Below are 19,458 nucleotides of genomic sequence, written 5' to 3' on the forward strand. Positions count from 1 at the left end.
CCTCTCTCATCTTTTTAAATGGGAGAACTTGCACAATTGGTGGCTGACTAAATACTTTTTTCCCCCACTGTATATATATATATATTTTTTTTTTTTTTAAGAATATATAAGATGCAAATGTTTGGCCAATGCACTGTACATGTGCATATCTGAGTACTAAAGGAGTGGTCAAGTTACCTTCAAATATATTGATTTATTATTTAAGTAAAGCAGCTTTTTTATTTAATTTTATTTTATTCTGACCACAGATATATTTGTTTGACCAACACACTCTAAATATGCGTTTCTCAGTACTAAAGGTGACGGTTAAGTTGCCTGTCCCATTATGTGTGTTGTTATTCAGTTAGCTAGCAATTAACATGTCATCAGCTAACTAAGTTTAACTAATTTGCTCAGCAACATTCTCTTCAAACTGTTGCTCCAGCATGACAGTTACCTTCAAATATATTGATTTATTATTTAAGTAAAGCAGCTTTTTTATTTAATTTAATTTTATTCTGACCACAGATATATTTGTTTGACCAACACACTCTAAATATGCGTTTCTCAGTACTAAAGGTGACGGTTAAGTTGCCTGTCCCATTATGTGTGTTGTTATTCAGTTAGCTAGCAATTAACATGTCATCAGCTAACTAAGTTTAACTAATTTGCTCAGCAACATTCTCTTCAAACTGTTGCTCCAGCATGACAGTAATTGAGCTGAAACGAAAACAGACCATAGGCTAGGCTAGGTTCGTATTAGCTCACTGCTTACTGTAATGCATGCTTAAAAAAGTAGAACTGGATGTGAAACCAGAAGTATTATGCATATCATACATATGCAGATAATCGTTTCAAACAATAGGCCACACAACCTCAATTCATTGCATATTTGATTGTGTAAAATTTGCACTCTGGGACATGTCAGATATTTCGTTCAAAAAAATGTTGTCAAGCTAGAAGAATTTGTACGTGAGTTCTATTTGTTTTAGGGCCTTAAGTGGAGTCTTTATGTTGTGTTTAGATGGAGCTGGCCAAGGAGGAGAAATGTGAGTTCCTGCCCTTCCTCTCTCCACGTGAGGTGTTGTTAAAGGCAGGCCGGGTCCATGGAATGGAGTTCTGCCGAACTGAGCAAACAGAGTCGGGTCAGTGGGTGGAGGATGAGGAGCAGATCATACGACTGAAGGCCGACTATATCATGAGTGCTTTCGGCTCTCTGATGAACGACCCCACAGGTATTGTATGTTCCTTATTACAAATGAACACAACTCCTCCAAAATGTGATTATTTTTCAAGTAATGTTCTCCAGAATAATTACAGTTTAAAATATGCAGAGCATTTGTAATCAGTTACTTACCAGGTGCTATTTTAGTCAGGATGCTTCCTATGTAGGGAATAGTCACTAAGCATTGGAACAGACCCGATGTCTCGCAGTAAATTTAGTGATTCTGAACAGTGTGGGTTGAACTGAGGCTTATTATGCTGTAAGTAAACCCATCAGCGCTCTGAACGACTGCCATTTTCAAATGGATGAGGCCCATGTTGTTGGTGTTGTTTCAGGGATTTATTCATTTGATTTAGGTCGAATTAGCTTGGCTGTCTTGTAGCACCAGTGTTCTCCGATTAAGTAGTGAAGTGTACAAGGGTATATTTGACCAAGTATCCCAGTCCCACACTAATAAACTTTCTCCTTATCACAGGCAGTCTGGAAATCAGCAGTGGGTTTTAAAGGGGTCCTATTATGCTCTTTTACAAAGTCTTAATTTTGTTTTGGGGGTGTACTAGAACAGGCTCTCATACTAGGTTGTTCAAAAAACACAATTCACATTTTTTCACATATTTTGCATTATTACAACGCCTCGCGCCCCAGTCTGGCATGAACGGCTCAAATAGTTCCTGAATCAAATGAAGGCCCGCCTTCTGAAATACGAAATGTGCTGTGATTGGTCAAGTCAAGTCACCTTTATTTATATAGCGCTTTTAACAATACAGATTGTGTCAAAGCAACTGAACAGCATTAATTAGGAAAATAGTGTGTCAATAATGCAAAATGACAATAGTAAACACTCATTTTTCAGTTAAAGGCAGTTCATCATTGAATTCAGTGATGCCATCATCCAGCTCAGTTCAGTTTAAATAGTATCTGTGCAATCATTTGCAATCAAGTCAACGATATCGCTGGAAATGAAGTGTCCCCAACTAAGCAAGCCAGAGGCGACAGCGGCAAGGAACCAAAACTCCATCAGTGACAGAATGGAGAAAAAACCTTGGGAGAAACCAGGCTCAGTCGGTGGGCCAGTTCTCCTCTGACCAGACGAACCAGCAGTTAAATTTCATATTGGTTAGCTGGGCCAGTGTGTGTTGTGATTGGCAGCACTCGGCTCCTGGTTGGGAAATGTCATTCCCTTACCATAGCCGCCTGCCAGCTTCAGTGTAAATATTGCGTCAAAATCAAATCAATTTGAGCGTGATTTAAACCTGGATGATTGTAACCACTCTAAGTTCGTCTGCCTTGGGAAAGCTAGCGTGTCTCTCGCTGCCTTCTCTAGTGCAGCTCAAACAGGTCTCATCCCATTCGTCGATATTTGTGATATCACAAATCCCGGTAAATATGCATTGTAGTCCAAATGAGTCGTTCGTTGTAGTTTTTGAAAAGTAATTTCTGTTAAATAAAATATCTCCTTTTGAATCGGACTTTGAGCTTTGTAACTTTGCATATCTTTTTTTATGCTCAAACAGCAACATTACAGACTGACTAAAGTTGGAAAAAGTAAAAAAAAAAAAAGCATAATAGGACCCCTTTAAAGCTTGACCATATCATACACACATGTATATACAAAGCCATATTCTATTCTATTCTATTCTTAATTAAAATATCATTTTATAATAAAACCTATTACAACAAAACACATATAACAGAAAACATTACTGGTACGTTACTTTACAATTTGTATATGGTACATTTTTAAATATGAAATAACTTTCTTTAAGTCATCAAAACATAATGGTAGATCTGATTTCATTTACTTTGAAATATTAATGTAAAAAAAATATTTGCCCCACCCCCCCACCACCACCACTCAGTAAAAAAAAAAAAAAAAGTAATGGTGGCTTTATTAGTACTACTATATCACAATATTTACTTTATTTCTCATAAATGTGACTATATCTTGCAATCGCAAATTTATATATCAAAAATTAACCTTATTTCTCTTTATAGATATCTCTATCATAGTTTTTATTTTATTTCTAGTAATTGTGACATTATATCTCACAATTGACTTAATTTGTTTAAATATCACAACGTAACTTTATATTTATGTGAAACTTTATTTTACCCTTTGGAAATGGCCTTTTTCTCTATGTATATTCATATTTATTTATTTATAAACATCAACACTTTGAGGCAAGTCAGAGACTTAAAACTGGTGTGTTGTTGTAATGGTATTTTGATTGTATGTATTTGTCTTTGATGGTAGTGTGGTGATGAATGGCACTGAATGAGTTTTATGCTGTTTCCAAATGGAAATCATCTTAAAACAGAGTGTGACTGGATTAGTATTGAGCTCCTGCAGTCAGCCCTCTGGGAGCAAACGCAAGTCATTACCGCACAGTTACAACTCAAAATTATTCCTGGACGTCTTAGTGACGTGAATACAGGGTGAAGAGAGAGACCGGTGTCAGAGTCACCATCTTCATTTTCAACCGGATAATTATCTGCTCGCCAAGTCCCTGAACTGTGACCAATAGCAGTGTGCGAAATGCACTGCATTTATTACTGATGTTAATTACTGTACTTGTTTTTTGATTCTTTTCTAACAAGTTTTAGTGTAATTCCTCTGATAAACTGAAGCAGTTAAAAACTGCTGCTAAATACTGACTTGGGGTTTCCATCCGATTATTCTCTAGTACTGATAGATGTGGTCAGGAACTTGTGATCACAGCACATCATTCAAGTAGTTAAATTAACTCAGTTAACAGTTGATTAATAATATAAATTGTTACAATTCAATCATTTAATAACTGTAATCATCAGACCTGCTAATTATTGGTGGGCTGCAGTATACAACGTGTTCATGGCAGATGACAGAGCAGAACTTTTTCTAACATGATTTTGAAGTCCACTAATTAGATCAGGCTGCTAAAGGGCAGACCCGCTATGATTTTCAATTAGGGTTGCATTAAAAAAACAAGGTGTAATGTCACAGAGAGACTGTAGTGTCCAGAGCTGACTGGAGATTACATGAATTCATCATAATGAGATCCATCCCACCCATGCTATGAGTTTACTCACTGACCAGCCTGCAGTAACAGCACAAATTATCTGAAACTAAAACCCACTGTTTCAACAGTCACAATGTATGTACCATAAATAAAAAAAACATAAAATAATTGTGTGTGTGTGTGTGTATATATATATATATATATATATTATTATATTATTATTTTAAGTTTTGGTACATAAAAAGTACATACCATTTGTGACTGTTGAAAAAGTTTCCTCATTGGATGCTTAAAACATGTATTGATGGAGTTCCTGTGTTGGCAGGACTTTTACATCACTTTCTGGGCCTCATTTCTCAAAAATTTTACTTTTGTAAAGAATCCCATGTCTAGGCAGAATTTGTTTATATCTACAAAACTAATTGCAATCAATCATGATAAACATTCATGACGAAACTTTTCAGTCAAGTGTGCCCAAACATATAAATATAACATATAAATGTTTTTGTAACCTTGTCATGCTTATGTCTTTAAAGAGTATATTATATAATGATTATGTATTTAAATGCATTTTGCCTAATGATGAATAAATAAGTATATAAGTATGGTTGCAATTATTATATTTAAAAAAACATATGATTGTCTATGTTTAGGTTTATTAAGCATTATTGAATATATTTATTCAGCAAACATCACCACAATGCAATTATGCCTGGATAGACTGTAATATTTGCCCCTTCTTCGGTCCTATAATTTCTTAATTTTTTTGCATGTAGTCCAAGTTGTTTGTCCTAACCTTGAATTTAGCACCTCCGGTTGTTTCGTAAGTATTATTGGCGCTATTGTACGATGTCTGACCTGCTCACAGCATCTGTGGATCATGTTAAACATCAGGAAAGGTCTGCACAGCAAGAGAGGGTTATCATTATTAGCAATTGCTCTACAAGGTTAATTAAAGCACACCAAATCACCTCTTAGCAGGAGCAGGAAATAGTGTACTTGACCGAAAGCCAGCTAGTGTAATTTCGCAAAGAGATTTTAGGGAGGTTATTGTGTTTGATGAGGTTGTTGTGCGTTTGTGTGTGCGGTTGTCTTTCGGTTTAATGGAATCAGATGGTCTTGTTCAGACATGCCTGTGTTCATCTCGATTCCTATTTTTGTCATCTTAGTGTACTTCTACTTTGCAGATATTGCGTTTTGTAACATAAGCAACAGCCAAAGTTCTGTCCGCACTGTACCTTCCTTTAGTTTTGCAAAAAAATGCTGAGGGATGGTGTTTTTTTTTTCCATCTGTGTTCTTTCATTTAGGAAATATGAATTACTTGCCCACTCAAGTGTCTCATCAGATTGGTCTGGCCGCGGCCATCGAGGGCTGGTACCAGAACAGCTGACATGGCTAGAAAAGTTGGCTGGTAATCTAGCAGGCCTGCCCACTGGAGCTAACAGTTGATTTGATCCCTCGCCACACTTGGCTGTTTTTTCTTTCCATTTTCTTTTTTCCCCATTTCTTCTTTGTGATGGAGTGTTTTTCATCCGGCTCCTGTCACTCCAGCCAAGGCTCCGCCCCCACCTACCCGCTCGGCCGAATATTCAAACATCAGCATTCCATTAATCACACTCCATCAGCGGTAATGAGGCCGCTTGCTTTCTCCGGCACAAGACTGAACAGCAACTTGCATTTGAGCTTGACACAGTCAAACACAAGGCTTTATGCATTGAATTTCTTATATTAAAAACCAGCAAATTAGAACAGATTGAGGATACTTGAAAATATTGTCATTATTTACCCTCATGTCATTCCAGACCCATATGACTTTAATTCTTTTGTAAAAACCTAAACAGATCTTTTTCAAAATGTGTCTAAATATGAATGTTACGAGACTGTCAAGTGCTAAAGATTACCAAAAAAAATGCACCAAACCATAACACTTCCTCCTCCACCTTTCACTGACTTCTTTACACACTCAGGGTTCAGTCTCGCTTTTTCAGAAAAGCGAGGTGTGCTCTGATTGGCCAGCATTCTAGTGCGTTATGATTGGCCGAATTCCTCAAGCGTATGACGGAAATGTTACACCCCTTACAATACTGTGATGCCTAGTACCGGTGCAACGAGACAAAACCAAAAAAATCCATTATAAATGCGGCATTTGTTGCATCCAGTGGGGACATAATTACTGATTATAATGACTTGCATCGCGCTGCGTAAACATAAAACCATGTCTGCATTTGTGATCGGAGAAATGACAAACAACAAGCGCTACTCTACACTGCTCAAAACTCGCGTTTGAATCGTCAGTGGCAAATCCTTTAAATATGAAAACATACTTACAGTCTGTGAGTCAGCATTATTTGTCAGCATCATAGACTGTATAGGGTCAGCATGCGCGCCGAAGGGGAAACAGGGGAACTGAATTCACCGGAACACTGGAACACCAGAAAACAGTCCTCGTCCTCCGTAAAATGCGTTGCACACATCTGAATATTTGGGTTGAGCTGTTCTGGAACAATGTTGTAGATACAACTTAACCACTGATGTTTCGCTTTCACAATGAAACACAGCGTCTCCACGACATGGCGGCGGCGGCAACAATTCTACAGCGAGAATTAAAGTTACACCTTCTTTGCCTGAACACTTGTGCGGTGTTATGCAAATCTTCCCACATAGTGACGTAGACATGTGGGCGTGTATAAATGAGGCATTTTAGGAGGGCGTGGACGAGCCTTAACCTTTATAAAGAATATCTCTTTGGGTTTGAGACTTTAGTCTTTGCAACTTTAGGGATCTTATCTATTCACGAACAGCTTGTAACACCCCAAAGAGAAAGGAAAACTTGAAATCGCATCATATGACCCCTTTAACACCAATAATTTGAAGGTATCTGTAAGTGTTCTCTAATTTTGATCAGAGTTATTTTTCAAATCTCATTTAAGTTTTTATACTGTGCTTCAGAATACAATTAATTTATGAAATATGCACAAAAAACTGCCCTTTGACTCCTGTTAGGATAACTTCAATATATATATATATCTTTTTATTTATTACTTTTCTCCCCTGAGAACTGACTCATTGTGTCAATAGCTGATAGGCAATTCTTCAAAAATTCTACTTTTGTTTTCCACATTAAGAATAAAAGCATACAGGTTTAGAATCACATGAGGGTCAGTAAATGACGGAAATATTATTTTTCTGTAAACTGTCTCTGTAGTTTGTTAAACCAACTGACTAACACTGAAATTTGTGCTGTTGCAGTACAGAACAATGGGAATGTTCTGATGGAATGATGACTATCCTAGTGTGCTGGTCCACAATCCCCGTCCTCTCCTTTATCCAGTGTGGATTCCTCTGCTTAATGGACCCTTGCAATTTGCATCTGTCAGTGAGGAGAATGCCCATGGGTAGAGAGAAAGAGCGAGAGAGAGTTGCTGCTTTACTTAAGAATGATCTCTGAGGGCTGTGAGAGGCCTGACACACTCTACTACCTCTCCAGAGCAGACAGAAAGAAAAACAACTCACTGTTAGCATCTCTGTGTGGCTAAGTGAGGCTGTTGAAGAGGTCTAGACAATTGCAGAGAACTCTAGACATTAAAGGAAGATAAAGGGGAAAAAATAATAGAGAAGAACAGCAAGAAAAAGTGTTGACGATCAGGATTACAGGCACAGTGTCAAGTGTAGGAGCCAATCTCTCTTCCTCTCTGTCTTTGAACTGACCTGCCAGCTCACTGGAGGATATTACAACTTTGTTCTTAACATCACTTCCCTTCAGCCAGTCTCTTTAATCGCCCGGAGGAAAATCGAAATCTTAGTTATGAGGAGGAAGAGGAAAATTCAATTTATTTTTACTTAAAAGTATTGGGTGGGCTGTGGTGTTTGGAGTTTGTACAGAATTCTGACTTTCAGTGTTTAGAAAATCTGATTGTTGGTGTGCATGCTTGTTGCTTTCTGTTATTAAAGGAGACATATAATGGAAAACAGTGTGTAAATGATTTTGATATACTGTGTAAACAGTCACCAGAGCATCTTCACTGTTTATTAAAACTAATATTCAAAAACTCTGGTCCTTCAGAAATCATCAATGATGTGACATCACACTCTTGAGCAGGGGTCCGGAATAGAATAGAATAGAATTTGTAATACCTTCTGCCTTGGTTTGCAAATAAGGATTTTTAAATCTCTAATTTATGTTTAAATTAGTGCTTTATTATATTATATTATTTTATATTATATCATAATACTTTGAAATAATTGATAAATATTTTCTACAGATATGTTCATATCATTTCAGGTTGTATAAAGTAACATCAGTTAATGTAATTCTTCCATGGCTGATGATATTCTGTCATTTGTGATTGAATAACATTGTCCAATATACAGCTGACTTTTTTACTCAATAAGGAGAGAAAGGAGTTCCGTTCCTCCAAAGTAATCCTCATAATGTGCAATAAATCTTAGGCATCCAGTCCTTAGATCTGTATTTGTAATTTTCTTCATTGATAAATGTAGGATGCGGTCTATGTCGAGCAGCCGTGCCTTTAGAAGATGGATGGTGTGTGTTCAAGAGAGAGGAGGGGTGGTCATTTCAGAATGTAGATCAGTTTGACAGACTATCTTCCGGCTAACGTTACTAACAGTGAATGAAATGCACCAGGAGATGTTACATTAACCTCGCAAAAAGAAAAAGAAACGCCAGTGGGGGAAAAAAGCTCTCGTCATTTGTCTTGTCAGTGACTTCGTATTATTTTCTTGCCATTTCCAGTCTATCAGGGTTTTCCTTTTCTGCAGGTCTTTTTCCATGTTACCTCTTTTCTCATAAATTTACCCTTTTCTTTATCAATTCTCTCTCTCTCTTTCTCTCTGCAGTGATCGAGGCCATGGCTCCCATCAGGTTAAACAGATGGGGGCTTCCTGAGCTGGACCCAGAGAGCATGCAAACTAGTGAGCCGTGGGTGTTCGCTGGGGGCGATGTGGCCGGTCTGGCCAATACCACCGTGGAAGCAGTCAATGATGGGAAACAGGCCTCCTGGCACATGCACAGATACTTACAGGTGCTTTTCTTTCTTGCTTTCTTTCTAGAGTGGTTGAAAAAGGATTCAGGAATAAAGTTAAAGGGATAGTTCACCAAAAAATTCTAACTGTCATCATTCACTCACCCATGTGATGTACCAAATCCATGTGGACATGTTTTACAGAATATCTGAGCTGCTCTTCTCTGTATAGTGAAAGACCCTGCTATTCAGACCATTAAGCTCCAAAAATAACACACTAAAAAAAGCATCTACATGACTATTGAACTATAATCCAGGTCTTCGGAAGCCACACGTATTTGTGTGACGGAAAAAAAAAAATCTTCCTTTACGCTGTAGCTCTTGAATCTCATTCGCACTTCAAATGTATTCAAATGTGCTGTAATTGATCATGAGATGCACACCAACCAATGACGTTTGATTTTATTGATGTATCGTGATGCATCTTGCACAAAAGTGCAAATAAGTTTAGAAAGAAATTGAAATCAGTTTTAATATTAAATATATAAATAAAAATGTATATCAGTTGGACAAAATGTCTTCTTATCTTCCTTGTTGATGCTAAAGAAATGTGAAAGATGCAAGTAACTTTCATAATGTGTCTTATTTACGTGTAAGACAGAATATTCAGCAGAAAATATTGGAAAACTAGAATTTGATTTATTGGATTATGAAAAGCAATGTATTAATCGATTTATTTATTTATGAAAAATAATTGTAATTTTATTAATCATATTTATTTTCATTATTTATGTGTGCTTGTTTTTAATAATAATAAAAAGTATGTGTATGTTTGTTTATTTTATTAATGTTTAGTTATTTATTTATTGAGGAATTTTTAATAGACTTTTCTGGATGTCATCGTGTAAGAAAGATTTTCAGCATATAATAATGACTTTTTATGTCTGCTTTAGGTCTTTTTCTATTGTATGAGATTAAATTAAATATTTTATGCTTTTTTGTTCTTTTTGGAGCCTGATAGCCCCATATTCACTTGTTTTGTATGGAAAAGAACCTTGCATTTGTATTCCACATAAAGAAGTCATATGGTTTTGGAACGACATGAGGGTGAGTAAAAGATGACAGGGCCAGGGCAAAATGAGGTTATACAAGCTGCACACATAATAATTATAAAATAATTACCGAAAATGCCATTTATAATGCTCTAAGATGGAGTGTATCATCACACTGCAGGACTTTGCCGTCCCTGCTGTGAGATGTCATGTCAGCTGCCCAAATGACAATATTGTGTCACCGTAAACACACACCCAAGTTCATTTTCTCAACAAATCCACATTTGAAAACACTTGTTTTTGTTCTGATGAGATGGAAACAGATGTTGCCCTGATTATGTCCCGTGTTAAGATCACAAAACCCAATGGAAAAGGAGGATTTGCAGTGCTGATTAATTATGTAGATGAGGGCTTTACATGCTCTCTACAAAGAGTGAGCTGTGACACCGCTGGATACAAAAGCCTCTCAATATGAGTATGTTTATGAGTAATCAGAGCACAATAAGGAATAAATTTGCGTTATAGCAGGCGGTAGGACAATGGTCTTCCTGTGGCTTCACGCGGCAGAACCACACGCCGGGGCCACACAGCGAGAATGCTGTTCTGCACAGGATTATTCCGTAAATCTCACCTCAGAGGCACCGGCAATACGAGCTTGTTCGGCTTAATTAGTTTGCTACTAGCAAAGTAACTGTGGAGAGTGAAGGAGGGAGGTCAGGGAGAGAGAGAGAGCACTTAGGATTGTCCCGTTGGCTGAGCCAGATCAGCCTGGGCTCCTGAGAGGGGCTTATGGAGGCCCCCTGCCTGTCAAACACACACACACACACGCACACGCAGACTGAGACCCTGCAGAGACATCAGTGGCTGTTCATGCTGCTAAAGCCATCAAACCCGTACACCAACAAAACCGTCAAAATCCAAGCTGAAATGAAGGAGCCGTGACGTGTATTATGTAATTATGAAGATATATGTGACAAAACACTGACTGCTTGCATGACTACATGACAGTTTATTCTTGGGCAGATAGAAATGAAGGCCGTGCGTGAGTGTTTTGCATCACAGATGACTGTAAAGTCAACATATAAAAAATTGCGGGGGAAAAATTTTGATCTTAATACATGTTCTTGGACTTATTTGGTATGATTATCAGTGCACGTTATTCTGAAGTTTAAAAAAAAAATCTCTCCCTACCTTGTTGTTAAGTAAATGTGAATTAGATGTAACCTTTGTAATGTGTCTTATATCCATGCCAGATAGAATATTGGAAATAATGATCTGGACAACTGGAATTTGATTGATTGGATAATGAAAAGCAAGTTATTTATTAATAATATTTACTTTATAATTGTTTTTGTTTGTTTTCAATAATAATACAAATCTTTTTGTTTGTTGTGAAATTTTTATTTATTTGTGTTTATTTTATTGTATTAATATTTGATTGTTTTATTATATTATTAATAATGTTTGTTACTTTATGTTTGTTTTTATTTTAATAATATTTATTTAGTTAATTATTTAGGAATTTTTATACTTTTACACTTTTTCTGGATTTTAGCATTAAAACATTACAACATGATTAAGTTGATTATTTATTATTATTATAATTTAGTTTAAATGTATGTACTAAAATAAGTTTTATATATATATATATATATATATATATATATACTTAATAAAAACTATAGTAGTATCCCAATGATATTAAAATAACACATGTATTCACATGTAAGACCACTGACAATTATTTAGCAATTTAGTAAGGTTCATTTTGATTTCATGTTGTTTTTAACTTTTGACATTGTGTAAAACATGTTATAAAAGACCAGAATCATAAAGCCATTCCTGACCTCTGCCATAATAGCATTAAATTCAAAGTAAATGTCCCGTTGAGTGCTCTAAGATATAAGGGGTTATTCTCTTGAAGGTACTGTATTTGACCTCCATATGGGGGAATCTCACGGTTAAGTGCAGCTCTTCTCCAGCAGTGGTGGATCAGCGAGGGGTTAATAGTCTGTCCATGTCTGTGGCCAGAGCAAAGCAGAGATAACTGTTTACTTGCTGATGAAATTACCATATGTAGTGTTCAAGGGAAGGCAACAGATTGCGTTGTTGTTTTTACGGTAATGGACCGCAGGTGAGGGAACCAATAGAGTCATTTGCAGAAAGGTTGCAAGACTAATGTAAGAACAGCTCTCAGATCAGCTCAACAACAAGTTCCACCTGAGAGCTCTGAGGTGTGTTCATGTACTTGTCCCTGGACATTTAATATTACTCATGTTTTTTAGATATGTTTCATACATTTTTCAATAAAATAAACTAGATTTATGTTTCCTCAAGGAAAGAAAAGTGCTTGCAAATAGAAAAATAATAGTTTTAGTTTTTAGGCATTGCTGTTGCTGGCTGTCTATAGTCAAATAGAAGGGACTCTCAGTTAACTCGGAATCACTAACTTGGAATGATACTTTCGAAGCTTTGTTATTTTGCTCCCAGTTTGTTGTAATCGCATGTAAAAAAGTGACTAACACAGTCTTCTGTTCTTTTTTGTCACACAGCTTCGGAACGACATGAGGGTGATTAACTAATGACAGAATTTTCATTGTGCAAACTATTCCTCAAATAATCACATTGTTCTTAAATCTTAGTGGTTAATTACCTCAAGTGCTTCTGAAAAAAGAAAAATCAATAACGTATCATCTGCCAAAGATCTATCTGGTGTACAAAGTGTTTGACAATTACAACATCCGTCAGGGCCCAAGTGGGTTCAGGAACATCCCTCGGCATTACTTGTTTGTCTCGGGTATTTTTTCTCACTAGATTCCTCTCTTTCCCAGTGACGAGACCTCTCTGTGGAGGATGTGGGCTGTCATGTTCCTGCTCTCGTTTTCTCTTCACTTGACACCCCCTCGTTCATTATGCGGCTGTGACATCACCACAAGGGCAATCATACGTGTTTGATAAACGTGAGGCTCATTAGAGAGAGAGCTGATGTATGACTGCTATTTGCTGCTTTTGTGCCACGATGGGAAGAGATAAACAATGCTGCGGGGTTTCGCACAAACACACGCCACTATCTCACTCCGATCAGCTGCTCTATTGTAGCCTTAAATGCACATGTGTGGTGGCCCACAAAAGCGGAGTAACCTTCAGAAACCTGCATTCAGAGCGACCGCGAGCTTTCCGCCAGGCTTTGGAGCTTTGTCTGTGTGAACGCTGTCAATTTCCCCTCTCACAAAGTAGAAAATACCTTAGATGAAGTCTTACACGTGTGCTGTGATTGTTTGTCATTACAGTCCATCTTTGGGCGGACGGTCAGTGGCCCACCCCAGTTGCCCCTCTTCTACTCACCCATAGACACTGTGAACATCAGTGTGAAGATGTGCGGCATCACGTTCCCCAACCCGTTTGGGCTGGCCAGCGCTCCACCCACCACCAGCACCACCATGATCCGCAGGGCCTTCGAGCAGGGCTGGGGTTTTGCCCTCACCAAAACCTTTTCGTTGGACAAGGTACTTAGAACAGCGCACATAATGCACATCAAACTATAGTGTTTTTTGTTTTGGATTTTCAAAAGAGACAGAGTAAAATTTTATTGTTTTTCATACCTCAGAGTTTTCAAACGTTTAATGCCAAGGACCCCAGATATGACAATCCCCATATTTGTTAATAAATAAACATATTTATTGTATTTAAATATTTCAGTTTAAATACATTTGCATGTTGTTTTTATTAACATATTTTACTATATTCTTTATTACTATTCATTACTAAATTTTTATGTGGACCCTGTAGCACTTTATTTATTTTATTTTGTTTATTTTATTTCATTTTAAATATATGTTCATGTTGTTTTTATTACTATAGTTTACTATATGCTTTATTAATAATCATTACTACATTTATATGTAGGGCCCCTAGCACTCTGAGGGCCCTTAGACCCAGTTTGAAAAAGTGTTATTTTAGTATTATTTATTTAGTATTGTATTATTAATTCATGTTTTGAATTAACTTTTAGTTTTATATATTCAGTTTTCATTTTAATTTTAAATAGTTATTTAGTCTTTCTTATATTTCTATTTAGCTTTCTTATTTTAGTTTTAATAATTTTAGTAACTTCAATTTATTTACTTATTTATTTATTTGTTTAGCCAAGACAGCATTTCTATTCAAATTTTATTCAAGGTTTTGAATATATTTTTATTTTATTTTATTTAAGCTTTATTTGAATCAATGAAAACACATTTTAATAGTTTAACTTTTAGTTATCAACACTGGTTTGAAAATACTTGGCTCAGGAGATTTAATTGTGTTCTCATTTATCTGCATTGTCTCCAGTGTTTGTCCTCAAATTCCTAAAAATAATTACAAATCAAATAATTGTTAACATGCAATAAGAACATCGATCTGTAACATTAAAGTAAACATGAAACAGCATTCCCTATTTCAATCCCCCCATTTTAGTTTCGATATCTTATATATTTACATTTAAAACAGGATATTTTATATGAAAAAATGTAGGATGTATGTTGAACAAGACAGTAAATAAGGTCAATTTTGCTTTAATGTTAACCAGCAGGTCTAGGAAGAATTTGGTACGAAATGGCATTGAAAATTGAAATTGTTTTGTTTGCATGCTGTGGTGTCATGACAGATCTGAGCATTGATTTGAGATCTCTTCTGAAACTTCAGACGAGACACGTGAGATTACAGGGCCTTTTTCTTAAAAGCATGTCTCCATTTGATCACGTTTGTCATGTGAGCTCTCATTTGTGTTCTTTCTTTCCTTCGTGTTTCATCCAGTATCTCCGGTAACAACAATTATAGTGTATTTTTCTTAGACTCTTATTTGATTTAATTAACAGATGAATCTGTCGAGAGAAAGGTGATATGACACCGTGTCAGATGTTATTTTTACCTCCTCTTTATTCTGTGCTTAAAGCCATTTAAGTGTGATTGTCATGATTATAAATGTTGTCGCTAAAATGAACATGCACTCAGATAGTTTTAATTATTCTTTTTCAATGATAAAGAATCAAATTTGGCATTAAAAATAACAGTTACAATTCAAAAGCACTATTTTATTAACTTGAAATATTCTCTCTTTTTAGCAAAGTCCGTATTAATCAGGAACATATGTTTGTTCTGTGTTGGCTGCTTTCCACTCATTAGCAGCACTAGGGATATTAAACGAAAATAAATAAATGCTAAATAAAACCCCAAGATTAAAACTGTAAGACAAGCACTCAAACTCGTGATAGACATCGCTATAGTAATGCAGGAGTTCCATATGCTACTGAGAGGAGGCAGGAGCGGGAAAGATTGAGTCAAATTGTTTTTTCCAACCCATGGTCCTCGGCACTCAGCTGTTTTCAGATGGTGAGGGACAGCATGTAAAGTGTGTAAATGATGTTTCTCCTGCTCTGATGTGTGAGTGAGAGATGTAGCTGTTCCTGTTTTATAGACGCCTGTCACCTGCCTCCATGTCTGCTTTTATAAACTGCGCGCCGGCCCTTCGGAAAAGGTCAGCTTTTTATTTCCAGAGACAAACGGCAGTGGGAGGGAAGAGGTGGTGCAGGGGCATAGCCATCATTTCAGAAGTGAGGGGGACAGAAATGTCAACTGTATTTTATTTATTATTTATTTATTTAAAAAAAAAATTGTTTGTATAATTGACAGGTTTTATCTTTTTCTTATCTCTTATTTTTAATTGGCTAGGAAATCAAATAGCCTACACTGCTGGACAATAACCAATAATTTGTACGATCATTTTTTCCCCTATATTTTCCTAATGACAATTTTATGATTGGTTTATATACTAACACTTTTTTCAACTTTTATCGCAGAATAAAGCGGAAAATATATTTTATAGGTTCTATACTGTAATAAATGATAGGCCCAGTTAGAACTGCATTATTAATATATTTTATTTTTTACCTGGAGATGCAAAACACTCATGAACAATATATTGTCGCAATTGTGTATTCATAATCTTCAAGTTTCATAAGTCAAAGCGTTTCTGCATTTTATTCAGCTTTGCTACAGCAATAGCTGGATGCCTTTGTCCATATTAGAGATTTCCTGGCATGTCTTAAGTTATTGCTTCTATGAGTCCATTTTGGACTTTCTGTGCGAGAGCGCCTTCCGGCTTTGAGTATAAATTAAACACTACAGGAGAGGTAATGTTCACATCAATAATGTTCACATCGCCTCGTTTTAGATACGAAAAAAACGTCAGGCCAATCATAGACTATCTTGTCTCTGCATTTAAGTCTACATTTATTCACACTGGCCCTTTAAAACATCATGTTTGTTGGGGACGAATTTGCATTTTCTTAAAAGTGGGGGTGGGGGGTCACGTCCCCAACGTCCCCCATGTATTCTACGCCCACGAGGTGGTGAGAAATGTGTTACAATGGAAGCTGGAAATTGCACCCGCGTCAGTTTACCTTGGGAGCTCGGTGCACCATCTGGATGTTTTGCTTAAGATCACATTATCTTCCCTCTCCGTCAACCTTCTTTCTTGACTAAAAGTGGAAGTGAACAACTGATGGTCGTCTGCAAAGTTGTCTGTGCGAACTTCGTAAGAGTGAATTTTTCCCCCCACCCCCTTCTCTCTCTAGTCCTGCTTTACTCTTGACATTTGTAGATGCCAGATTGGGCTGTAATACACTGTTGCATCTATTTCCCGCCAGCATATGCCGAAATACCACCTGATATCTCGATAAACAGAAATCATATAATTCTTTATTGTGTGCTCAGTGGGAGAGATTGTAAGGGGGCTTTTCTTTGGGGGAGAAAGATAAATAAGTTCTTAATGTCAATATGAATGAACAGCCGCTACGCCACTATCACCCACCTTAAACACAGGGGATTTCTCTTTTTTTAATATCCTGTGCTTTTTTTTTCATGCCACCCCCCTATCATAACATTACCGCCGCATGCTATTGATAGAATTTGAGATGCTTAGAGGATTGTCTTCGAATATGAGAATCTTCACGCTTCTGGGTCTCGTCGTTGGTGCTCGGCATCGCTAATTAGCTTGGGTTGCGCGCTAGACCGGTGGAGAACTGCCTAGCAAAGCTCTGTGACCGTTAATTAGGATTAATGAACTGTGTAGCATATGAAAACGTGTTGTTTTCTTGCTACTCCTTTGAAAAAGAGGGCAAAGGACGCCGTCTTCCAAATAACTCACTGGCATTACATCCATTTTTCACGAATTATGTTTTTTTTTGTGTGTGTGTGTCACACCAAATACTGGATTGTTAGATGTGTGATTGATACATTTGGCCCATTTCAGACAGATTCGTTACAGATTCGTAGGCTACCTCCAGGGCCGAGGCCGAGATCCGAAGGCAACTGAGCCCAATTAGCTTTTTGACTGGTCAAGTCTGGTTAAATCACACCTGTAATTGGAGCTAACCTGATTATTGGCAAAGGCACCAGTTTGCCACCAATCAGCACCGCAAAAGGGGCCTGTAGGTGCTAGTTTTAGCCATTGGCTTTTATAGTTGTGCACTAATAGTTCCTTTGTGTCTTTCACGTGAGATTTCCAGCACTTTAACCTGTAAGAGTAAGAAGTGGTATAGTTGTATTTTGTATTTTGTATATAATCTGTACCTATCTGTATTTATGTTATCTGTATGCACCAAGGGTCTGAGAGTAACGCAATTTCAATTCTCTGTGTGTATGTGCTGTACATGTGGAAGAATTGACAATAAAGCAGACTTGACTTGACTTGACTTGAATGATTGCTGTTGACCCGCTAGACTTGCGCCCACCATAGAAAGCTCTTAAACTCTAACTTTATCTTGTGAAACTTTCTCCGCGCATCAGTCTATTCTTGAACGTGCCTTCTCACCTCGGCGTAGGAGGATTTAGTGGGCAAATCTGAATGAACTAAATATGAAGATGTATTAAGATGGATTCTCAACTTTTTAACCGCAGTTGAAACAAAAGAAATGGCACGGGGAAGCCGGCACACACGCAAACACACACACACACACATTTACTGTACATCTCAGATCGAGGTTTTTAATTTAATGAGAAATGTTGGATGAAGCTCCATGGTAACACAGATGAAGTGTGATGTGTCCCATCACCCCACCTCACACTATTGTCACTTTCTCTCTCGGCATCTTCTGCATGGCTTTATATGTCTCTCTGCTAATTAGCAACCAGGATTTAATCAACTGCAGCATTTTTATCAAGAACAGAAAGGTTAAAGGTCGCAAACCTCACATGCACACTCACAATACACACGTACACACCCTCTTACAGTTTGAGTGTTTAATAGGTGGCGCTGGTAATGTGTAACTCTGTAAATGAGCATTTCGGGTGCAAAAGGGCTAGAGGTCCCAGGGTGGGATAATGAGATATTCTGTCGGTTTTGTTCTCATCAAGCTTGTATCTCTCAGTCTGCTGTGAAATGGACTTTTCACATTTTTTTATTTATTTACATACAGTATTTATTTTCTGATATTGATCTCCCATGTCTATAGCTTTGGACTTGGTCTTGTTTTTCCATGAATATTAACTTAGGAATATAAAAAAAATAAATTCTTTAAAAATTCTACAATGTGATTTTCTGGATTTTTTTTTCTCATTTTGTCTCTCATAGTTGAGGTATACCTATGATGAAAATTACAGGCCTCTCTCATCTTTTTAAGTGGGAGAACTTGCACAATTGGTGGCTGACTAAATACTTTTTTTCCCCACTGTATATATATATATTATTTTTCAATTTGAATTCACATTGGATTTAAACTAGAATCATATTTAAACACCAGTATTTTTTTTGTTGCTTGATTAAACCCAGAATGCGTCATATGCATGTCAAATGGAGAAAAGAAAAAGAAAAACATGACTTAATTTTTCTTCACTAGTACTTCACTAGTAGAGCTGTTTCTGTTCCTTTAGAGTGATCGCTGTAGCTGGAGACTGGCACAACCCAGCATGCACTGTATTCAGGCTCATTTCCATTTCACACCAGCAGGAGAGAATTCTGGGATGGGGCCCCCTGAGAGTATTTGGAAGTGACACAGCCATTTCTGCACTTCCAGCTCTGTGACAGAGTTAAAGCGGAGAGATGGACAGCCTCCCATAGCTGCATGCTGGCCTACTGTGAAGTGTGTGTGAGAGAGAGAGAGAGAGAGAGAGAGAGAGAGAGAGAGAGAGAGAGAGAGAGAAAAAAAGAAGCTAGCAACACTCGCGTGGGTGGCTCCAC

General features: G+C 37.1%; 1 protein-coding gene across 1 annotated transcript in view; it reads left to right on the top strand.

Annotated features, from left to right (window-relative positions):
* Window positions 1-19,458, top strand: part of LOC107590279 (dihydropyrimidine dehydrogenase [NADP(+)]-like) — a 199,565-nt gene that overhangs the window by 92,171 nt on the left and 87,936 nt on the right. Inside the window, 3 exon segments of the mRNA XM_016278981.1 lie at window positions 1,004-1,214; window positions 9,062-9,246; window positions 13,529-13,744. Of these exon segments, the coding sequence (XP_016134467.1) occupies window positions 1,004-1,214; window positions 9,062-9,246; window positions 13,529-13,744 (612 nt within the window).

This window comes from Sinocyclocheilus grahami, unplaced genomic scaffold (genome assembly GCF_001515645.1).
Source record: "Sinocyclocheilus grahami isolate Dianchi unplaced genomic scaffold, SAMN03320097.WGS_v1.1 scaffold126.1, whole genome shotgun sequence".
Taxonomy (NCBI): Eukaryota; Metazoa; Chordata; class Actinopteri; order Cypriniformes; family Cyprinidae; genus Sinocyclocheilus; species Sinocyclocheilus grahami.